Here is a 25363-nt window from a genome sequence, read left to right on the forward strand (position 1 = left end):
AGGGACTCGCCAGCCGTGTGTGACTACAGACCTCACTGAGGGACTCGCCAGCCCTGTGTGACTACAGACCGCACTGAGGGACTCGCCAGCCGTGTGTGACTACAGACCGCACTGAGGGACTCGCCAGCCATGTGTGACTACAGACCGCACTGAGGCACTCGCCAGCCCTGTGTGACTACAGACCGCACTGAGGCACTCGCCAGCCCTGTGTGACTACAGACCGCACTGAGGGACTCGCCAGCCGTGTGTGACTACAGACTGCACTGAGGGACTCGCCAGCCCTGTGTGACTACAGACCGCACTGAGGGACTCGCCAGCCCTGTGTGACTACAGACCGCACTGAGGGACTCGCCAGCCCTGTGTGACTACAGACCGCACTGAGGGACTCGCCAGCCGTGTGTGACTACAGACTGCACTGAGGCACTCGCCAGCCCTGTGTGACTACAGACCGCACTGAGGGACTCGCCAGCCCTGTGTGACTACAGACCGCACTGAGGGACTCGCCAGCCCTGTGTGACTACAGACCGCACTGAGGGACTCGCCAGCCCTGTGTGACTACAGACTGCACTGAGGGACTCGCCAGCCGTGTGTGACTACAGACCTCACTGAGGGACTCGCCAGCCGTGTGTGACTACAGACCTCACTGAGGGACTCGCCAGCCGTGTGTGACTACAGACCTCACTGAGGGACTCGCCAGCCGTGTGTGACTACAGACCGCACTGAGGGACTCGCCAGCTCTGTGTGACTACAGACCGCACTGAGGGACTCGCCAGCCCTATGTGACTACAGACTGCACTGAGGCACTCGCCAGCCGTGTGTGACTACAGACCTCACTGAGGGACTCGCCAGCCATGTGTGACTACACACCGCACTGAGGGACTCGCCAGCCATGTGTGACTACAGACAGCACTGAGGGACTCGCCAGCCCTGTGTGACTACAGACCGCACTGAGGGACTCGCCAGCCCTGTGTGACTACAGACCGCACTGAGGGACTCGCCAGCCCTATGTGACTACAGACTGCACTGAGGCACTCGCCAGCCCTATGTGACTACAGACCGCACTGAGGCACTCGCCAGCTCTGGGGGACATGTTTCTGGGGAGTGTGGCTCCGCCGAGAGCATCACCACTGACGAGGACGCGCACTATCACTGACGAGGACGCGCATTGATTGCATGTGTGGCCGGTCGCGTCCTTCTCCTGTACCTGTCAGATGTAGACCACGCCCCCTCACCTGGCGCCGCCCCCCTCACCTGACGCCTCTGCTCCCGTGCACACTCCGCAGGCTCCGCGGCCGGCAGGGGACACCATGTTCCGGGCAGCCAGTCTTCCTGTCCGGGCGCTGCCGGCTGTGGCTGCCGTGTTCCTGTGGAAGAACGACAAGGAGAGGAGAAGAGCCGCGGCGCCGCCGAGAAGCTGGAGGGTGAGTGACGCAGAATAGCGCGGCCGCTGGTGTGAACAGGGCGCTATCGGGTGGTGTCTGATCGGTGACTGCCGGCGGCCAGGGCTGGTGACGTGTGATCATTTCTGCAGTGTGTGGCGGCTCCACTGTGACCTGTGTGTAATAAATGCCCCAGAGTTTCCTGTCTCCAATAAATATTTACTTCTTTTTTATAAATCACAATAATCTATGAATATGGGGAGGAGTTCAGTGAGTGCAGGCTCAGTGAGTGCAGGCTCAGTGAGTGCAGGCGCAGTGAGTGCAGGCTCAGTGAGTGCAGGCTCAGTGAGTGCAGGCTCAGTGAGTGCAGGCTCAGTGAGTGCAGGCGCAGTGAGTGCAGGCTCAGTGAGTGCAGGCTCAGTGAGTGCAGGCTCAGTGAGTGCAGGCTCAGTGAGTGCAGGCGCAGTGAGTGCAGGCGCAGTGAGTGCAGGCTCAGTGAGTGCAGGCTCAGTGAGTGCAGGCTCAGTGAGTGCAGGCGCAGTGAGTGCAGGCTCTTACTACATCCATTTATTGCTTGCATAGGAAATAACTGACCACTTTCCATCAGTGAGATGCTGGGGGTCCCCCATTACAGGGGCTGTCCAGGCTAAATCCGCAAGCTGCAGTCACCCTGCGCGTCTCCTCGCATCCCTCCCCTGCACGTCTCCTCGCATCCCTCCCCTGCGCGTCTCCCCGCATCCCTCCCCTGCGCGTCTCCTCGCATCCCTCCCCTGCGCGTCTCCTCGCATCCCTCCCCTGCGCGTCTCCTTGCATCCCTCCCCTGCGCGTCTCCTCGCATCCCTCCCCTGCGCGTCTCCTCGCATCCCTCCCCTGCGCGTCTCCTCGCATCCCTCCCCTGCGCGTCTCCTCGCATCCCTCCCCTGCGCGTCTCCTCGCATCCCTCCCCTGCGCGTCTCCTCGCATCCCTCCCCTGCGCGTCTCCTCGCATCCCTCCCCTGCGCGTCTCCTCGCATCCCTCCCCTGCGCGTCTCCTCGCATCCCTCCCCTGCGCGTCTCCTCGCATCCCTCCCCTGCGCGTCTCCTCGCATCCCTCCCCTGCGCGTCTCCTCGCATCCCTCCCCTGCGCGTCTCCTCGCATCCCTCCCCTGCGCGTCTCCTCGCATCCCTCCCCTGCGCGTCTCCTCGCATCCCTCCCCTGCGCGTCTCCTCGCATCCCTCCCCTGCGCGTCTCCTCGCATCCCTCCCCTGCGCGTCTCCTCGCATCCCTCCCCTGCGCGTCTCCTCGCATCCCTCCCCTGCGCGTCTCCTCGCATCCCTCCCCTGCGCGTCTCCTCGCATCCCTCCCCTGCGCGTCTCCTCGCATCCCTCCCCTGCGCGTCTCCTCGCATCCCTCCCCTGCGCGTCTCCTCGCATCCCTCCCCTGCGCGTCTCCTCGCATCCCTCCCCTGCGCGTCTCCTCGCATCCCTCCCCTGCGCGTCTCCTCGCATCCCTCCCCTGCGCGTCTCCTCGCATCCCTCCCCTGCGCGTCTCCTCGCATCCCTCCCCTGCGCGTCTCCTCGCATCCCTCCCCTGCGCGTCTCCTCGCATCCCTCCCCTGCGCGTCTCCTCGCATCCCTCCCCTGCGCGTCTCCTCGCATCCCTCCCCTGCGCGTCTCCTCGCATCCCTCCCCTGCGCGTCTCCTCGCATCCCTCCCCTGCGCGTCTCCTCGCATCCCTCGCCCTGCGCGTCTCCTCGCATCCCTCGCCCTGCGCGTCTCCTCGCATCCCTCGCCCTGCGCGTCTCCTCGCATCCCTCGCCCTGCGCGTCTCCTCGCATCCCTCGCCCTGCGCGTCTCCTCGCATCCCTCGCCCTGCGCGTCTCCTCGCATCCCTCGCCCTGCGCGTCTCCTCGCATCCCTCGCCATGCGCGTCTCCTCGCATCCCTCGCCCTGCGCGTCTCCTCGCATCCCTCGCCCTGCGCGTCTCCTCGCATCCCTCGCCCTGCGCGTCTCCTCGCATCCCTCGCCCTGCGCGTCTCCTCGCATCCCTCGCCCTGCGCGTCTCCTCGCATCCCTCGCCCTGCGCGTCTCCTCGCATCCCTCGCCCTGCGCGTCTCCTCGCATCCCTCGCCCTGCGCGTCTCCTCGCATCCCTCGCCCTGCGCGTCTCCTCGCATCCCTCCCCTGCGCGTCTCCTCGCATCCCTCCCCTGCGCGTCTCCTCGCATCCCTCCCCTGCGCGTCTCCCCGCATCCCTCCCCTGCGCGTCTCCCCGCATCCCTCCCCTGCGCGTCTCCCCGCATCCCTCCCCTGCGCGTCTCCTCGCATCCCTCCCCTGCGCGTCTCCCCGCATCCCTCCCCTGCGCGTCTCCCCGCATCCCTCCCCTGCGCGTCTCCCCGCATCCCTCGCCCTTGCGCGTCTCCCCGCATCCCTCGCCCTTGCGCGTCTCCCCGCATCCCTCGCCCTTGCGCGTCTCCCCGCATCCCTCGCCCTTGCGCGTCTCCCCGCATCCCTCGCCCTTGCGCGTCTCCCCGCATCCCTCGCCCTTGCGCGTCTCCCCGCATCCCTCGCCCTTGCGCGTCTCCCCGCATCCCTCGCCCTTGCGCGTCTCCCCGCATCCCTCGCCCTTGCGCGTCTCCCCGCATCCCTCACCCAGTGCACTGTGAGGGTCCGCTGGTGTCAGAGCCGGGAATGACAGTCATGTGGCTGAGGGTATGCAATATGTATAGTGATGGGCGAACCCACAGATATCCGGAATCAGCGGGTCCAACCTCATGTGGATTACGGCGGAACTGGGTGTTTGGGCTTAATAAATTGGAGAAAGAAAGTGGGGTTTTTAAGGATTTTTTCGGTGTTTGTGTTTATTTCTTTTCACTTACAGATTAGTAGTGGTGGTTTCACAGATACCTCCAATTACAGATCTAGGGCTTAGTAGCAGCTGTGAGCTGTCATTAACCACTAATATTACCCCTAGTGCCACCGCACCAGTGCAATTGGGATGAGCCAGGTAAAGGGTCTGGATTGTTACATCTTACGGATGTGACAATCCTGGGTGGCTGTAAGCTGCTATTTTTAGGCTGGGGGGGCCTAATAAGCATGGGTCTCCCCAGCCTGAGAACACCAGCCCCCAGCTGTTGTCTTTATCAAGGCTGGGTATAAAAATTATTTGAGGGGAGGGACTGCACGCTGTTTTTTTTAAATTAATTATTTAAATCATTTAATAAAAATAGCCACATGTGGTTCCTCTTATTTTGATACACAGCGAAGATAAGCACACGGCTGGGGGCTGCAGCCTGTAGCTGTATGCTTTATCTGTATCTATAGATTATCTATAGAGATGCACACACGATGTCTGTGATTCCAAGCAGTCAGATGCTGTCAACTCAGGGTGCGGGCACAGTCTGACTGCAACCAGTCACAGACGCCGAGACTGCTGGGGGAAGCAGTGAGTATGTATGAGGGTAATGAGAGGCCCCGGAAGCAGTTACAGCCATACGAGAGACTCTGTAAAGGCCACTTTACACGCTGCAACATCGCTAGCGATCTCGAGATCGCACAATAGGTCGTTTTATAGCGCCGGTCACATGTGATCTCGGCAGATCACATCTGCGATCTGGCGTGTCACATCGCTAACTAGATCGCTAGCGACGTCACAGCGTGTAAAGCACCCTTAAGTGTAAAGCATCTGCTTTATTCTTATTTTTTTTTCCTTTCTAATAAAATGTAACTTTAGACTGTAAAATGTAGTAATTAATATATTTATGTATGGATTAGGGATGGGGGAAGATGAAATGAAGTGATATACATGAAAATAATATTTAATATGTCATGCAAGGGTATATAGAGTGATTATATGTCGTGGCTAATCATCCTTTATGTTGAATTATATAGACTTAACTAAAGTGAAATAAAAAATAAATATATATATATTAGTGTGCGTTCAGTACTTTGGCCATATGGACACAGCTGGATTATGATTAAATTATACTGAGGCAGCGTGTGGACTATCATTACATGAGCTCTTCAATATGATGGCTGCAATATATATATATATATATATATATATATATATATATATATATATATATATATATATATATATATATATATATATATATATGCGCCCCATATAAGCACATCCACACATTTACCCATTGAGTGGCGCCTGGGATTTGCGGTTGTCCTCCCCAAGTCTTGGCACTTGCCTTCACTTGGCGGGCAGGAGATCGGGACTTTGTTTCGACCACACATGCTTTGTTCGCGGTCGCGCTGCTGGCTGTAATTGGACACATGACTGGACTCAGTGCCCAAATGCTGATCAAGGAAACATAACCACGCCTCTTGCAAAAGTAGATCTACACGAATCATGCGTCGGGGACACAGACTGGGAGATTAAAACCTACATTGGGTAAATATTAAGATTATATTATGTATACCACATTGTGGATTTACTAATGTAGGTTATGGCAGGTTTTCTAAGCATTGACATTCACATGCTCTGTTTGTTGTTGCTGCTTTCATTATGGGGGCTATTGCCAATAGAGATGATCATTTATGCTGCATCTAATAGCTCCTATCTGTATAAAGCACTTGCACTTTTGGATTGAGCACTGTTACATATGCTAACTAGCAGTAGCACATATATTTACAAATGCGCTTATACTGCCATCTAGTGGTTAGCTAAGAGATTCTATGTATTACGGTAATTAACAGTGAATTAGGCAGTAATTTTACAAATAAATACACCAACTACTGTGGTCGCAGAGATCGCCACTGCGACCGGGTCCGGGGGTGCAGGGGGCCTGCCTGCCCTAGCCCCTGATTCAGATGGATGTGTGAGGACACGCATCCAGCTGAAATATATCACAGCACAAAGACCCATCAAGTCCCTGCACTGCGATGTGCCGGCTGTTTTAGGCCATGAATATTCATTGCTCCTCACGCACACAGTCCTGGGCATGGGGAGCAAAGAATATGTTGACAGCTGCCAGCACTGTAAGTGGCCGCGCATGACACTGACATCATACGCTGCGCTACTTACATGCTATTCAGTTTCCATCGCAGGAGGACAACGGGAGGAGCGCAGGGAAGATATGTACTATTGTTTATTTTTTACTGTGTGTGGCGTGGTGGGGTGGGGGGCTATATACCAGGATGAGGGGCTACATATCATGATGGGGGCTATATACCAGGATGAGGGGCTACATATCATGATGGGGGCTATATAGCAGCATGAGGGGGCTATATACCAGGATGGGGGACATATTTACCAGAAAGTGGCCTAGGATGGGAGACATTAGTACATCATGGGAGACATTACTACACAATGAAGGGAGGGGGGTAACTTGTATGTCTTTATAGAATTTAGAATGCTAAAATTACCCATCTGATGATCATATAGGGGGGCCAGGCTCAAACTCCGCTCCGGGGCTCATCAGACTCTAGTTACACCGCTGTACACCGATATTGCCATTGGACGGCTATCTAGCACAATAGCATGCCTTTTACGTTTGTGCGCTTGTAATGGTGTAAAAGCGAGTAATGTTATATTATCTCCTCTTTTGTTCAAACAGCCAAGTATATTTTGTTGTAATTGGGATCTTTTTAGACTATTTGTATTTCCTAGTATATAAATAATAAAATGTGCAATTCTTAATTTAGTGAAAATGACTTGCGGTAGTTCTCCGGTACAATATTATATACTCTGTAGGAACCTCTATTATAAGAGGGGAAACCTATTGGGTTCTCAGTTGCCCACAGACTTTATGGTGGGGCAATTGTCCATGATATTTAATACGTCCTGGTTCTGTCTATGATTACTAGTAGTGATTAGTTGAAGGAAAATAAGACCTTGTGCGCCACTTGCAATGGAGCCGTGCCCTCCTCCACAATGGATTTGATGCAAGGGTAAATTTAACTTGGTTTTATCGTCATAAAATAAATAGTATCGGAACTGTACAACGCGTTTCGGCGAATGCCTTCTTCAGGTACATGTGCATCCGTTTGCATCAAATCCATTATGGTACAGAGTAGGGCTCCATTGCAAGTGGTGCACACCGTTTTGTTTTTTTTCCTTAGTTAATTTCCGATCGGAGCCGACTGGAAATCTCCTATTCAGAATGGTGGAGTAGCTGCCTTTGCTAGGAGAATGTCCCTGCAGCAACATATGCCTGCTTTTGCCATGTCCAGGTGAGCGCATTGAATTAGGAGCACTCTGTCTTTAACTTAACCACTGCACCCAGGAAGCGCTGTATCTTCTGTTTCGCTACAGGTTTTTCTCCAGACGCCTAATAATTCTGCACACGGTGTAGGCAAGTTGTATTTTAGAGGATTTTTTTTTTATTATTGATCAACAACTATGTTCTCAATCAACCCAAAAGACTGATAAATATCAAAGCTTAATATTTTTGGCAGTTGGAGGGGTTTTTAGATTTGGCTTCTTAGGAGGATTCTGTTTGTGCAGGTAACTATTACTGTGCAGAATTATTAGGCAACTTAATAAAAAACAAATCTATTCCCATCTCACTTGTTTATTGTCACCAGGTAAACCAATATAACTGCACAAAATTTAGAAATAAACATTTCCGACATTCAAAAACAAAACCCCAAAAAATTAGTGACCAATATAGCCACCTTTCTTTATGATGACACTCAGCAGCCGACCATCCATAGATTCTGTCATTGCTTGATCTGTTTATGATCAACTTTGCGTGCAGCAGCCACCACAGCCTCCAGACACTGCTCCCAGAGGTGCACTGTTTTCCCTCCCTGTAGATCTCACATTTTATGAGGGACCACAGGTTCTCTATGGGGTTCAGATCAGGTGAACAAGGGGGCCATGTCATTATTTTTTCATCTTTTAGACCTTTACTGGCCAGCCACACTGTGGAGTAGTTGGATGCATGTGATGGAGCTTTGTCCTGCATGAAAATCATGTTTTTCTTGAACGATACCAACTTCTTCCTGTGTCACTGCTTGAAGAAGTTGTCTTCTAGAAACTGGCAGTAGGTCTGGGAGTTGAGCTTCACTCCATCCTCAACCCAAAAAGGTCCCACAAGTTCATGTTTGATGATACCAGCAGGGCTGTGGAGTCGGAGTCGGAGCTCATTTTGGTGGAGTCGGAGTCTGTATAAAACGCACCGACTCCGACTCCTAGAATATATAATAAATTGGGCACAGTAGTGCAATGCAGAATGTGCTGAATGTTGTTTCATAGGAATTTGGGAAAGTTATGAAATGTCCTATAAATGTCTGCTCTATTCCTTATCTAAGGCTACATTCACACACAGAGTTTTTGCTGCGTTTTTTGAGGATACGTTTTTCAGCTGCAAAAGCAGATCAGCTTTTTAAAAAAAACGCATCACCTGAAAGGTTTTTGAGCTCATAAATAATGCTTTCAATAGCAAAAGCAGATTAGAAAAACACCACAAACTGAAAATGATGTGTCTGAATGTCCTGTCTTGTCACCCATTGCCTTTGCTGGATGCCCAGAGTCACTGCATTTCACTGAATTATTTTGCCATCAATATTCAATGTTTGTAAAGAAGAAAGAAATTGTTACCAAGTCACTGGCAGTAACAGATAGTAAAGCTCATCACAGCAGCCAGCTTCTCCAGGCCTTAGTGGAAAAAGTTCTGCAAGATTACCAACTCAAAAAAGAACAGGTTCTTGCTATTGTAACGAACAATGCTTCACACATAAGTACAATTAAACTGATGAATGAGAGTAATGGACAACAGCTAAAAGAACATTTAGGATTCAGTATGTGTGAGATGGAGCCACAGCGCTGCTCATGTAACGGAGGAACAAACAGATATTACAACAGAAGAACAGCAAAATGATACTTTAGGATTAGATGATCTTGTTGAAGCTGCTTCAAAACACTTTCATATTCATCACATGCGCTGTGTTGTGCACACGCTGCAGCTGGCAATGAAAGAGTCTGCAAGACCGGGACCCCGGTTTCACACATCCGGCTTTTCGCCGGTTTGGCGGATGCGGCGCACTCCAGTACAGTGTATACAGTACAGTGGCAGCTCGACAAACGCCGGTCACATGCTGTCATGTGACCGGAGCATGTGACCCGGAAGTTGCGGTGCTGCCACTGTACTGTATCGTACTGTACTGGCGTGCGCCACATCCGACAAACCGTCGAAAGGCCAGATGTGTGAAACTGGGCTGACATGCTGGAAATCTAATTGGAAAAGTGAGGAAGTTGGTTATTGCTGCCAGAACCCCTAAAATTGATTCCATCTTGAGGAGATGTGCTGGGAAAGGGGCAATTGTTGATCAAGCCACTCGGTGAGGCAGAACTTATTTAATGATTGAGCGATTGCTTGAACTAAAATTGTTTCTTATAGATATGGTGAACCCTCAAGTAACATTAAATGAAGGTCAATGGACACAGGTGGCTAAATTGAAGGAATTGCTTAATCACCCATTTACCGTGACTAAAAAATTACAAGCTGAGGATTTAACTCCTGGCATTTTCATAAAGGAATGGAAGAACTTGCTATTTTGTCTGTCCCAAAGAGGAGGTTTAATCGCAGATGGCATTTCTGCTTCAATGAAATGGAGAGATACACAGCTATTGGAAAATAAAATTTCTTCTGGCAGCTGTTTATGTGGACCCAAGTCATCGTATACTGCTTGATGATCAACAGCTTACTAAAGGAAAAGAAGCTTTGAGTGAGGTAGCAGTTAGGATGAGCGGCTACAGGACTGCCAGGCGCAAGAGGACTTGGGGCCTGACAGTGCTACTGCTGCCATATCTTCATCCTCATCAGATGATGAGTTTAACATTGACAGGTATTTGGATGACATGGAGCAGGCAAAGCGTTGCCGCAAGGAAAAAGATTTCCCTCCGTCTCCTATAGCAGCAGATTGACCAGATTTCAGCAACATTTTTCACTTCCTCTCAAAGAAATAGAAAAATTCAACAAAACTGACTGTGCATGAGGCAATTCCTTTATACCCGGAAATTGTTAGAGATGTTGCCCATGTGGTTATTGCTTTGCCTCCAGCCCAAGTTACTGTAGAGAGGTTGTTCTCTAGCCTTAAAATTATTAGGCCAGATTTAAGTCATCTGTGAAGGAGGATCTGATGGAGGCAATTCTATTTCTTACAACAAATTCATAGACTACACAAATGTTATTTACTATGTTTTTGTTGAAATCTGTTTTTTTGCCACTTACATAGTGTTATATATATATATATATATATATATATATATATAAAATGCTTATATTTAAGTGAAAAATATACAACTTTAGAACACAAAAAACTAATAAATTGTAAATATGTAATACAATATGTAATTATATATATACACAAGAAATATATGTAATCTACTGTATATTACATATTGTATAACATATTTACAATTTGCAGAGGGAAAGGGGGTAATCCAGCTCACCGTACTGCCTTGCTGGTGTGTTCCAAATCCTGCGCACGGATTTGACTTGGCAGTCAATCAATAATAGAAAAGGAAAAGAGTTCCAGCGCCAGGCGCTGGAACTCTTTTCCTTTTATATTTCCAATTTATTAGTTTTTTGTGTTCTAAAGTTGTATCCAATAAATATATTTTATGTTCTATCCAAATATCTTGATTATTGTATCATAAAAATTAAATGTCTGATGTTCACATACACATGTTCATGTACAACAATAAATTTTTCACTTAACTGTAAGCAATATATGTAGGAGTAGGAGTTGGAGTCGGTGCAAGGGAAATTGAGGAGTTGGAGTCGAAGGTTTGGCTTACCGACTCCACAGCCCTGGATCCCAGCCCATACCAGTGCCCACCTTCACCTTGCTGGCGTCTGAGTCGGAGTGGAGCTCTCTGCCCTTTACTGATCCAGCCTCTGGCCCATCCATCTGCCCATCAAGAGTCACTCTCATTTCATCAGTCCATAAAACCTTTGAAAAATCAGTCTTCAGATATTTCTTGGCCCAGTCTTGACGTTTTATCTTCTGTTTCTTGGTCAGAGGTGGTGGTTTTTCAGCCTTCGTTACCTTGGCCATGTCCCTGAGTATGGCACACCTTGTGCTTTTTGATACTCCAGTAACGTTGCAGCTCTGAAATATGGCCAAACTGGTGGCAAATGGCATCTTGGCAGCTTCACGCTTGATTTTCCTCAGTTTATGGGCAGTTATTTTGCGCCTTTTTTGCCCAACACGCTTCTTGCGACCCAGTTGGCTATTTGCCATGAAACGCTTGATTGTTCGGTGATCACGCTTCAAAAGTTTGTCAATTTCAAGACTGCTGCATCCCTCTGCAAGACATCTCACAATTTTGGACTTTTCAGAGCCCGTCAAATCTCTCTTCTGACCCATTTTGACAAAGGAAAGGAAGTTGCCTAATAATTAAGCACCCCTTATATAGGGTGTTGATGTCACTACACCGCACCCCTCCTCGTTACAGAGATGCACATCCCCTGATTTACTTAATTGGTAGTTGGCTCTCAGCCTATACAGCTTGGTGTAGGACAACATGTATCAAACGTATCATGTGATCAAAATACTCATTTGCCTAATAATTCTGCACACAGTGTAGTGGTGATTAGTGATAGACGGACCCGCAGATACCTGGGTTTGGCGAGTCCAACTGCATTTTAAAAAAAAAACAACAAAAAGATTCAGGCCCGGAATTAATCCAAGGTATCTGGCCAATTGCTGGACCCATATAAGTCTATAGGGACCCAAATCAGGCGCTTTAAAATGGTGGTAGAAGGGATAGGGGGGATTTAAGCAAGCGTGTTATACTTAACAGTCTCCTGTGCTGCTGTAACGCTACTTCCGAGGCCGCTGATTAACCTCATATATAGCCACTGCTTCCCTTGCCCACTAGCAGTCCCAGCGTCTGATTATTTGCAGGCAGTCCAACCCTACCACCCTCTGTGACAGCGTGTCTGACTGCAGTCAATCACAGACACTGTGTGTGTCCATATCGTGGTGTAAAAATAAATAAAAAAATTGGCATAGGGTCTCCTGTTGTGAATACGTTTTCCAGTTTGGGGCTCCCTCTTGTGGTCAGTGCTGGCGGTGCAGTTGATGTGTGGAATGAAAGCCACACACCTGTGGAGGACTGGCAATCTGGGTCAGATTGGGCTATTTAACCGAGTAGTTTTCTCTTGTTACTTGTCGGTGCTCAATGGTCTCCTGTGTGTTAAGGACATTGTGTAACCAGCCCTGCTCCCTACCAGAACTCCTCTCAGATAAATGGTCTTTGTACCTCTGCTGTTTGTTTTCCACTTTCTAGTTGTTTTTTCTGTTTTGCTACTAATGCTTGATTCCTATTTTGTCTGTGTGGAGTTCTTGGTGGAATGGGATCATTCCCTGCTGGGAGTGTCTGTACTTAGCTCCATGATTCTGCAAGGTATCGTGTTTGAGAGGGGAGCCAGCACGATCTGAAAATGGCATGCATCATATAAAAAGTGCAAATTCACAGATTTATGCCAACTGTACTGTAATATAAATGAGATTTTTAGCAAATAATTGATCAATTCTTTGAGCCACCCCTGCCAACGTTACGGCAAATCTCAATGGGGGGTCCTACACTATATTCTGTATTTCATGTGCCATGCGGCCTCCTAGATAAAGGTATTGTGTTTGTCATGCTTGGTATTAATTCATTCCCTCATCTGTATGTGTTTTTGGATCCCAGTAACATCACATTGCCGATACAGTGGGGGAGAGGTTGTGTGACCTCAGGATTTTTCCATATCAGAAGTGCTGGTATATATTAGGGTTTTTTACGGCTGCAGACAGTTGTGCCTTTCTATCCTTTCCTATAAAGATAGTTTGGGCCTCACCTTTGCTGAATCTGTCTTTTCTAGCTTTGTATTGTATTTTTCTATATCACCGTAGCCTTTACATGTGGGGGGCTATCTATCTATCTTCGGGGACTGCTCCAAGGCAGATTAGCTTTCTTATATCTCTATCTGTGAGAATATTTAGTTCTCCAGCTGTGTCGAGACGACTAGGTCATCGTAGGCTCGTCCCACGGCTATTTCTAGTTGTGTGTCAGGATTAGGTCTGCAATCCGTTAAAGTTCCAGCCACTCTGATACCATTTGGGATTCTTCATTTTTTGATCCGCCTCGGTCCCTGAATCAGTCTCCCCATATTGTGATACCCAGCATAGATAAGCATACGGCTGCAGCCCCCATCCGTGTACTTATCTTGACTGTGTATCATAATAAGATGGATCCCATGCAGCTTTTATTTTTAATTATTTAAATTAATAAAAAAAAAATAATGGCGTGCAGTCCCCTACAATTTTGATACACAGCCATGATAAAGCCAACAGCTGGTGCCTGGTATTCTCAGGCTGGGGGAGATGCATGGTTATTGGCCCCCACCAGCCTAAAAATAGCAGCCTGCCGCTGCCCAGAATTGTTGCATCCATTAGATGCGACAATCCTGACATTTTACCTGACTTATCCTGATTTCCCTGGTGCAGTGGCAATCGGGTTAATATAAGTGGTTAATGACACCTCACAGCTGCCACTAAGCCTTATATTAGTAATGGGGAGGGTCTATAACACCCCCATTACTAATCCAGTAGTTGAAAGGAGAATAAAAAAGTTTATTTGAACAAAAAAAACCCGACTTCAGCCCTCATTCACCAATTTTTGTTTTTTTAAAAAAATACAAAAGGTCCGCCATAATCCATTGTGACGTCCCACGACGTTCTCCAAATGCGAACCTGAAAAGACATAAAAAAAGAAAATTATTCAATAAAGATGAGACCCTCTTTTTTTTCAAATTTATTTCCCTGTCCAATCTCTAATCCTTGTCTGCTGTAATCCAATTAGGGGGGCCCATGTCGATCCCATACTGCTGACACATTCAATGGAGAACAGAACGTTCGCCATTGATTGTGAGAGCAGCCCCTGCAGGCACACAGACACTACTGTGTATGCTACACTGCAGTCACCTGGTCCTCATAAGGTCAGCCCAGGCCACCGCACTTGCGCCCTCAGCAGTGTTTGTGTGTGTGTGTGGGTGTGGCTGTGAAGTCATGGCTTCATCGAAGTATCCAATGAACTCTGATGACCTCCTGACAACACCCGCGCTACCGGGGATGTCATAACAGTAATGTCAAAGGTTTATCAGAGTTCACAATGAGCTCCGATGAACCTGTGAAGTCACTGTCGCGACGCCTGCGGTAGGGCGGGTGTCGCCAGGAGGTCATCCGCGTTCATTGGATACTCTGATGACCTCCTGACATCACTGCACAAACACTGCTGGATGCTCACCTGTTCCTGGCGCTGATGTCTCCAGAGTTGCTTTTGCTTGCAGGTCCTTGGTGCAGTGAATATGCAATGAGCATAATGAGCGGGGGTCAGAAGCAAGTGATAGCAGAGCCGAAGACAGCAGCTCTGGAGACAGGGGAGTATAGAAATTCATTTTATTTCAAAGACACTGTTTTCTCTGGTACGTGTCACACTGATGTCACACGGATCACATCAGTGTGCGGCCCGTGTGACACCCATGCTGCTGGCCAAAAATCACACGTGTGCATGCGGGGCCACACAGTCCATGTGAAAACACGGATGTATGAGTAACCCCACAGAATAACATGGGTGCGTGTGGCATCAGTGTTATAAACAGATGTCACACATAGCTGAAACACGGACGACTGAAAGGGGCCATAAAAGAGCAAGCGGGCTGTCCTTATTCTATAGGCTGTGATGCTATGTTGTAGCATTGAATCTTGATACCTTTTTATATTTGCAGAAAGAAGTTCATCCGTATTATAATCTGAATGTGACTGTGTTACGAGCCCGAAATATTAAAGGCGTGGACATGTGTAAGTTGCAAAGAATTACTATTTTAAAGACAAATTGTTGGAATGTAATTGTTTCCACATTTTTATATAGGAGTGACATTGTTTGTTTCCTAGGGAGCTTGTCCTCAAAGTATTCACAATTATCATTCTGTCGAAATAACTAATAATATACTGTATGAGAAGCTTCATTGGAGCAAAAATTAGAGGACCTGCTGCTGAAGTTTCTCTGATCTATCCTCTGTACTCCTCCAGCCGGTGCTGTTCCAAGGATTCTGGAAGTGTTTTATGCCTTCTGGTACTATAGTGCACACAGTCCACAAACTCTCCCTGCAAGAAACAGGGCAAATACCATAGAAATTCCCTCTGGTCATTTACTTTTTCACCTCTATAACACTGGCCAATCAAAACACTGTGGCGTCCTAGATAGGTGAGAGGGGGAAATACCCACAGAGGAATTTCCCGATGCCGCCTGGCTCAGGGAGTTCTCGCCTTGCAGATGCTGCATCCTTTCCTGCTATTAAAGGGAACCTGTCAGGTAATTCATGTTCTAACCTACTGTAGTAGCAGTGTGATGTGTGGCCTAGTAACCCCTTCCTACCCATCCCTGTGTTGTAATATTGGGTAATATGAATGTATAAAAATGTTTTATTACTTATGTGTACCCTATATAGATGCCCAGGGGACTAGAGACCTGTGCTATCGCATCGCCCTGTGGGCGTTTGCATGTTTTCCGTAGTATCACGTCCCTGTGAGTGATACCATGGATTTACATGACCGATGTCCTGTCACTCCTTGAGATCCCGCACGTGCGCACTTACCATTCCCGCAGCCTTGTTATCCGGGAGCTCGCTTCTCGTCTTCAGACGCGCACTGCGCATGCTCAGAAGACTTCTGCGGTTCCGGTCATGCGCATAGCACGTCTGAAGACAAGAAGTAAACACCCGGATAAGAAGGCAGCGGGAATGGTAAGTGCGCACGTGCGGGATTCCAGGAGCTGAGGGTGACATTGCACATGTAAATCTATGGTATCACGCCCACAGGGGCCTGATACCACGGAAAACATGCAAACGCCCACGGGGTGAAGCAACACCCATGGAGCTAGAGACCTGCTCATTTACATAGGGTACACATAAGTAATAAAACATATTTTTATACATGCACATTTCACACTATTGCAACACAGGGATGGGTAGGACGGGGTTACTAGCACACACATCACACTGCTACTAGGTTACAACACATATGGGACCTGACAGGTTCCCTTTAAAGAACCAGATCAGAAGCACAACACTTTTCTTCATATGTAACAGTGGGGTCCAGCCAGAGGTGTAGCTGTGGGTTCAGCCTAGAGGAGGGGGGGATAAAGGGTGTGCAAAACTTAGTGGGCTCTACCTAGGTAGGAATTGTTTAACATTACAACGCTGTCAGAGAGCCTTACTGAAAGTGCACCTACTAGGAGTAAATAGATATTTCATCCCGCTGGCTTTCAGTCATAGGGTGTGCAATAGAGTGATTACGGTCACTATACTATGATGGACAGCTATAAGCACACCCTGACACTGACAGCTGGTTCTGCAGCGCTTCTGTAAATGCAGGTGTCAGGGCATGCTTATACCCCAGTATAGAGAGCGGTGATTGTAGCATCACCTTGCACACCTCTATAACTGAAAGCCAGAGGCTCCTGGGAGGAAAGAAGTTATTTTTCTCCTGGTACACACATTTTCTATCTACCGGCCAGGCAGCATTGGAGTGTTACTTTCCTGAAGATTAACCCCGTATATTCAAGTAAATAGTGTTTTGGTAGGTGGCAGATTCTCTTTCAACACCTCCGTGGATAACAATGCATTCCAGAATGAGAAACAGTATTTGTTGCTGCATCACTACAGTAGTGATTGTGGTTCTTATCGTTGGCAAGAAAGCACCACTCCTCAGCTTTCCAAATTCCTGCGGGGCCGTGAACTCTTGCTTGATTGACAAATTGAGCACTGACATTGTGGTGATGCTGACTCAATCCTGGGCAGCTTTGCAGTATCAGTGGAGCGTAGTGGCCATGAAATTGGCTAGACCCAGCTTTTCTTTTTTTTGTTTCCATGAACATACAGTTTGCCAAAAAACCAACATATGAAAAGCCCTAAGTACAATAATGGATGCATGTTCTATTCGTGAGAAACATGGATGGGAAGGTGTACGTAAAAAGATGGATATCTGACTTGGGCCTAAACAAAATAGGAAGAAGTCATCTGGCCATTGGGGAAAAGACTCCGCTTTCCTCTTAAGTAATTATCTATCACTTTCTTCTGTTTTAACCACTTAACGACTGTGGGCAGTAGAATTACCTCCTTGCTGTCAGAGTTAATCCCTGCTGGCTGCCTGAGCAGCCGGCAGGGATCTGCACATATGTAGGCTGATTTGTATAGCTGATATGTGTGCCTCACAGGCAGGACTGGAATCGCTATCAACCCGTACCTGTTAACCCCTTAAATGGCGCTGTCAAAATGTGACAGCGTCATTTTAATGACGATCGTGGTAAAACTGTACTCACCGGCTGCCATCAGACGTCACGTGACGTGATCACGTGGAGCCAATGGTTGCCATGATAGCATAGGGTCATATGAGGATTTCTGTAGCTCACATGGCTCACTTCATGTTTCACCCGGCCGAGTGCTGTGTGAGATAGGAGATGATCATTTCTGGTGTTCACAGCTGTATAACTGTGATCAACAGAAAAGAATCAGTGATCAGACTTCTGATCCTTATAGTCCCGTAGGGGGACTAGTAAAATAAAAAAAAGTAAAAAAAAAAAAAAAAAAAATAAGTTCAAATCACCCCTCATTCGCCACATTGAAAATTAAAGAGTTAAAAAAATAAAAAAAAATGCACACATTTGGAATCACAGCGTTCAGAAACGCCCGATCTATCAAAATATAAAATCAGTTAATCTGATCAGTAAATGGCGTAGCAGCAAAAAAATTCCAAACGCCAAAATTGCGCTTTTTGGTCACCACAAATTTTGTGCAAAATGCAATAACAGGCGATCAAACGTAGCATCTGTGCAAAAATGGTGCCGTTAAAATGTCAGCTCAAGACGCAAAAAATTAGCTATCCAATGATGGCTCAGTGGCCATAGATCCCGAAAAAGGAGAACGCTACGCGCCATAGAATATGACGCAAAAAGTGCACCACTTTTTTTTTTTACAAACTTCTGATTTTTTTTTTTAACCCCTTAGATAAAAGTAAACCTACAGTGCTGGCCAAAAGTATTGGCACCCCTGCAATTTTGTCAGATAATACTCCGTTTCTTCCTGAAAATGATTGCAATCACAAATTCTTTGGTATTATTATCTTCATTTATTTTGCTTGCAATGAAAAAACACAAAAGAGAATAAAACAAAAATCAAATCGTTGATCATTTCACACAAAATTCCAAAAATGGGCCAGACAAAAGTATTGGCACCTTTAGCCAAAATAACTGCGAACAGCCGCTTGCGGTAACCATCAATGAGTTTCATTGAATACTTTCATGTTGCATTTTCAAAATCACAAAAAATGCAGCGACGCTTTGTGTGACCATATCCTGAGAAATGACATCTATAAAAAACAAACCCAAAGCCACCTTGTGAAGGAATCCTGTTGTTAGGCTTGATTACCATAGTTATTCTATGTGGAATCTGAAGCAAATTCCCTTCAAAATCCATATTTACAACCCGCTCCATATACTCTTGTAACACAGCTACTTTCCCATGGAACGCATTTATTTTGCATCCAGAGTATGGATTTATATGTTACAGATTTTAAACTTGCAGCCCTTGTGAAGTTACGCTGTATCTACAGTATCTATATATATAATTGCCTTTTTCTGTCTGTCTGTCTTGCTCCAAAATGACGTCATTACAGTGACAACCGTCGCAGTGGCCGCTCGGCTCGGCCTGGCCCCGCCCCCTGCACGGATTGGCCGCTCGCCCCGGCCCCCCGCACGCATTGGCTGCTCGGCCAGGCCCGGCCCCCTGCACGCATTCCCCGAACGCACACGGAGCCCCGACTCCCAGGTGACTGCTGTACCCCCGGGAGCCCACACCGGCAACCCAGCTGAGACATACCCTTGCATTGCTGAGATTGTGCCGGAGCCGGCGTATGCTGGTAACCATGGTACACATCGGGTAACCATGGAAACCACTTTGCTTAATTACCCAATTGTGTACCATGGTTACCAGCGTATGCCGGCTCCCTGCCCATTCAGATCGTTGGTCTCCCGCTGTCAAACACGCTGATGCGTGCTGCACAGCAGGAGACCCACAAACAAAAAATGAACTGTCACTGAATGAAATGCACTGTCGCTTTGAATAGTTACCTGATGTGTACCATGCTTATTAGCTTACTCCGGCTCCAGGCACACGTGTACCGGAGCCGGCGTATGCTGGTAACCATGGTACACATCGGGTAACTATGGAAACCGCTTTGCATAGTTACCTGGGCCCCACCCCCGCACACTGTGCCTGCTCGGCCATGCCCCCTGCACGCTATGCCTGCTCGGCCATGCCCCCTGCACGCTATGCCTGCTCGGCCATGCCCCCTGCACGCTATGCCTGCTCGGCCATGCCCCCTGCACGCTATGCCTGCTCGGCCACGTCCCCTGCACGCTATGCCTGCTCGGCCACGTCCCCTGCACGCTATGCCTGCTCGGCCATGCCCCCTGCACGCTATGCCTGCTCGGCCATGCCCCCCGCACGCTATGCCTGCTCGGCCACGCCCCCCGCCTGCTATGCCTGCTCGGCCACGCCCCCCGTGCGCTATGCCCGCTCGGCCACGCCCCCCGTGCGCTATGCCCGCTCGGCCACGCCCCCCGCGCTATGCCCGCTCGGCCACGCCCCCCGCACGCTATGCCCGCTTGGCCACGCCCCCCGCACGCATTGGGCACCTACTCACCTACCCCCCAGCCCAGGACTACTCCACCTATTAGACACCTCCCCCTAAGGACTACTCCCCCTCCCCCCAAGGACTAATCCACCTATTAGACTTCTCCTCCCCCAGGACTACTCCTCCTATTAGACTCCTCTCCCCCCAGGACGACTACTCCTATTATCCTCCTCTCTCCCCAAGACTACTCCTCCTATAATCCTCCTCTCTCCCCAGGACTACTCCTCCTATTATCCTCCTCTCTCCCCAGGACTACTCCTCCTATTATCCTCCTCTCTCCCCAGGACTACTCCTCCTATTAGACTCCTCCCCCAGGACTACTACTCCTATTAGACTCCTCCCCCAGGAATGCTCCTCCTATTAGACTCCTCCTTCTCCAGGACTACACCTCCTATTATCCTCCTCTCTCCCCAGGACGACTACTCCTATTATCCTCCTCTCTCCCCAGGACTTCTCCTCCTATTATCCTCCTCTCTCCCCAGTACTACTCCTCCTATTAACCTGCTCTCTCCCCAGGACTACTCCTCCTATTATACTCCTCTCCCCCCAGGACTACTCCTCCAACACACACACACACTGCACAAAACATACCTCCCTCCAAAACACACACACACGCACCCCACACAAACCGCGCAAAACACACACAACGCTCCACAAACAATGCAACACACAAACCCCGCTCACACACCCAGACAACACCCAGAAGATTTACAGCGCCCTACACAAACACTTGGTAACTATACTCAACAACTAATATATATATATATATATATATATATATATATATATATATATATATAACAAAAATCATACATTAACCACACAATAAATTCTAGAATACCCGATGCGTTAGAATCGAGCCACCTTCTAGTCTTGTACATAAGAGCTCGCTGCTGGCTCTATAAAATGCAATGCATTTGTCACATGGGAATGTTTCTTTAGATGTGGATTTTGAAGGGAATCCGCATCAAAATCTAAGTTCAAACACCATAATAACATATCCTGTAATCATGTTCACAAGGTATGCGCACAACATTTTTTTTTTTGTATTTTTTTTGTTGAGTATTTCAAAACCATGACTGATTTTAAAGCATTTTTTAAAAATTGTGGCAAAAAGCATCAGAAATGCATGTGAACGAATCTGTTGATTGTACATTGAAGATTAACCCCTTTAAGACCAATGACTTGTAGGTACGTCATTGGTCATGTGTCACACGCTGAGCCCACATCATTCCTCACGTCAGCTAATCTGATCATCCGACAGGTGTGTGGTGCCCTGGCCTAGGCAGGTCGCCACAGATAACACTCAAACACCCCCACCTCCATTAGACAGGGACACCAGCCAAACAGAAACCCTTGTTGCCTCCCTCCAGTGTCTGATGTCCACACCAGGTGGGGCGGAGCCAAGCGGTTGGCAACACCCACCGAGGAGTTCACAGGCCTGGAGGTGGGAAAAGTGGAAGTTGAGTGTTGGAGTTTGAAGTGAGAAGAGTGAGCACTTGGGTGTCTGGGTTTGTGGCCCAGGCACTGACAGCAAGGTTGGCAGACGGTGGTGGCCGTCTGCAGGAGTGGTGGAGCAACACGGAACTGTAGGACCGGGGTCGGGCGTTGGCCCACCGGTACCGACCGGGGAGCGAAGTGAAGCCAGCACACACAGGCAGGGCCATCGGACCCCGACCAGGCTTGGAGCCGCCGACAATAGTCAGATCTGAATGTGACTGGAACTCCAGGGGTTTCACAACAGTAAAACTCCTGATTGAAGGCAACAGCCCACACCGTGAGGGTATACAGCTACTGCCTAAGGCTAAGTTCACATTTCCGCTAAAATCTATCAGTCACAATCCGCTGCTCTTGTAAACAACGGAATCCGTTTAGCGGATTCCGCTGCTCCCATAGACTTGTATGAGCAGCGGATTGTGACTGATGATGCTGCGTTGCACCCTCCGCCCGACTGATCAGTCGTGGAACGACTGACCGCCGGGCGGGGGGAACGCAGCATGTAACGTTTTTTGAGCAGCGAGATCCGTCGGATTTCGCTGCGCATGCTCTCTGGCTCCCTGCACACGTCACCAGCTTTGGTTGGTTACCCGATATTTACCCTGGTTACGGTGCAAGGAGCCAGCGCTAAGCGGTGTAGGCCCGTAACCAAGGTAAATATCGGGTAACCAAGGTAAACATCGGGTGCTTTGCTGTTACCCGATATTTAGGCTGGTTACGTGTGCAGGGAGGCCGACACTTCCCCGCTCGGCCCCGCCCCCTCCCGCACTCCGCACATGTATGTACACACACACACACACACACCTGTCCCCAGCCATTTAGACAAGCACTGCCACTGACACCCTCGTCTGGCCCCGCCCCCCGCTCGGCTCCGCCCCCTCCCGCACTTTGCATGTGCACACACACACATACATACATACATGCACATACACACACTCACTCACACATACACTCACCTGTCCCCAGCCATGCAGACCGCAGCACTTCCACTGACATCCTCAGCGCCTGGCCCCGCCCCCGCTCGGCTCCGCCCCCTCCCGCATTCAGCATGTGTGTATTCTCTCCCTCTCTCCCTCTCTCCCTCTCTCCCTCTCTCCCTCTCTCCCTCTCTCCCTCTCTCCCTCTCTCCCTCTCTCCCTCTCTCCCTCTCTCCCTCTCTCCCTCTCTCCCTCTCTCCCTCTCTCCCTCTCTCCCTCTCTCCCTCTCTCCCTCTCTCCCTCTCTCCCTCTCTCCCTCTCTCCCTCTCTCCCTCTCTCCCTCTCTCCCTCTCCCTCTCTCCCTTTCTCCCCATAGTAGTCAGAAGGAGAAGCTCAAGGTGCAGGGAAAGACAGCCGCCATCACCTGTCCGGGGAGAAACACTGCAGCCGGCTCCGGGACCCGTCCATCCAGCCGTTTGGTTTACCGAGGACTTTGTACCTTTCTTGCTGAGTGGGGAAAAATCCAGCGCAGTCCTCAGAGTGTAGATTTTAAAATAATCGGCGTTTATTCATGAAAATCCAATAAAAAGATAATGTACAAAGCGGTCAGCAGGAAAATACAGGGGATTACAGGTTATAGGGACCCCATCGAACTATGCGTTTCAACACATAGTCTTACTCATGTTCAAATGAGGAAAGAATGTCGGTTTCCTAAATGGTGTAGCGCACACCCACCGTAATTGCATGCACATGTGGATTACCTCCATGGATTCCATGTACATAGTAAGTGGTTGCAATGCGGTTTTATAGATGAAGACAAAGAGAATGTGAAAAAAAGTGTGGATTAAAAAAGTAATAAAATCACATGATTCTAAACATGTATATCTTTATATTCTATGCATGCAGTGACTATATATTCTGCATTAATATAATATATCATATTTATAAGATTTTGGAAAAATAATCTTTACATCAATAATACAATTATTCATATAGAAATATATTGCAGAATATAGTAAATGCATGCATTGTTCTGATCCATATTCATATGTTAGTCACATACATCAATTATTTATCTATGATGGAGGATTTAATCATACATATTTATTATAATGTTAGTTATAAATTTGATATCAAAGAACAATATTTATGTGTAGATAGATGGCTTTCCTATTTTTTTGGTAACATGCACTTAAATTTTGACCAGTCATTTTGTGTTATTATTTATATTTTCTATAAAGAAAATTTGCAATATCATATTTATCCATAAATTTAGATTCATATTTCTATAGAATTATTTTGAAGTCTGCCCCATAAACTACACTATAAGATTCATTATAAAACATTGTAGATTTATTATCCCTCCCCAATTCTTCATCAATCCTAATATCATCATATCAAAGATATAACCATAAATTCATTAATTTCTGGCAGGATTAATAAAAGTACAATATAGTTGTATTACAAGATTATTATAATGGTTCTACATATAGTTCTAATATTAATTGTAGTCTAGTTTATTTCAAAATTCGGCTATTTTATATCCATGTGAAATTAAATAGATTCACTTCATGAGTGGAAGATGTTATTATTTTCATTTAATAATGGATCTTAGATGGAATAAGTAAGTGAAAGTGCAAATTTAATCCATTTTAACAAAGTAATTATCTTGTCAAATGAATTATAAACTCTAATGCAAGGAGGAATAGGACATATAGCGAGAAAGGCTCCTACACTTGGCAATCTCCTATCCCCCAGCCTTTTTACCGGTACTGAAAATAATAAACATAATAGTGGTTACTGGTTGGATTTAAGGGGATTTTTCAGGTGTGGAGCTATAAAATGCAAAGCCTGTAATCATGCACAAAAAAGTCACACCTTCAAATCAATTAAAAATCTTAAAGAATTCAATATCAATGAATTTATTAATTGCAATACAAATCATGTTGTTTATCTTATTGTATGTACTACCTGTAATCTTCAGTACCCAGGATGCACAACAGGACCACTTAAAACCAGAATAAGGCTGCTTTCACACATCTGGTTTGAGCCGTGCGGCTCAATCCAGCTGTGAAACCTATGAAACGGATGCGGTGAAAACACTGCATCCTTTGCATAAGTTTTTTACATGCGGCCCGTCCATTTTTTTCCGGTTGCGGCACGCTACTGAGCATGCGCAGTGGAAGAAACCGCATGCGACGGCCGGATGCGTTTTTTGCCGCATCCGGCATCCATAGGGATGCATTGGGAAAAGCGCCGCATCGGCCGGATGCGGAGCGGTGCGTTTTTTTTTGCCGCACAAAAAAACGTGCCAGGAAACGTTCCATCCGGCTGCCGCATCGGCTAAATCTGCCGGATGCGGCAAAAACCGGACGGAACGCAAGGCCATGCGGCACAATGTGTCACTAATTAACGTCTATGCAGGAAAAACGCAACCGGCAGCAAAAAAAAAACGGTTGCGTTTTTCCTGCAAAGTGCCGGATTGTGCCGCACTGCAAAAACCGGAGGTGTGAAAGCAGCCTAAGACGGCACCTTTCAGATGCGATTAATCCCCAGGCTGTTTCTGTAGCTGCGTCTAGACACTTTCAGACGGTGCACGGAGGCGATCTCCACAGCTTCAAGTTCCTAGGCATTGAAAAAGTATACAAACCTACTCGGGGAGGAGACCATAGGAGGAAACTCCTCAATAGAGAAACATATTGGATCCTCACCCTTGAAACTAGAATACCTTATGGTATGAACAATCGCCAGGACCTCATGAGGCTGTGGAGATCCCCTTACTGCACTCTCTTTTGAAGGTGTTGAAGTTTTTAATTCATTTGACAAGATAATAACTTTGTTAAAATGGATTAAATTTGCACTTTCACTTACTTATTCCATCTAA

General features: G+C 47.8%; 1 protein-coding gene across 1 annotated transcript in view; it reads left to right on the plus strand.

The window, feature by feature from the left end:
• The first annotated feature begins 1245 nt into the window (after positions 1-1245).
• PLA2G4F (phospholipase A2 group IVF) overlaps positions 1246-25363 on the plus strand; it is a 178854-nt gene continuing 154736 nt past the window's right edge. The window contains exons 1-2 of the mRNA XM_075330911.1: positions 1246-1421; positions 15100-15172. Coding sequence (XP_075187026.1) covers positions 1308-1421; positions 15100-15172 — 187 coding nt within the window. The 5' untranslated portion in view covers positions 1246-1307. The remainder of the gene's footprint in view (positions 1422-15099; positions 15173-25363) is intronic.

This window comes from Anomaloglossus baeobatrachus, chromosome 12, assembly GCF_048569485.1.
Source record: "Anomaloglossus baeobatrachus isolate aAnoBae1 chromosome 12, aAnoBae1.hap1, whole genome shotgun sequence".
Lineage (NCBI taxonomy): Eukaryota > Metazoa > Chordata > Amphibia > Anura > Aromobatidae > Anomaloglossus > Anomaloglossus baeobatrachus.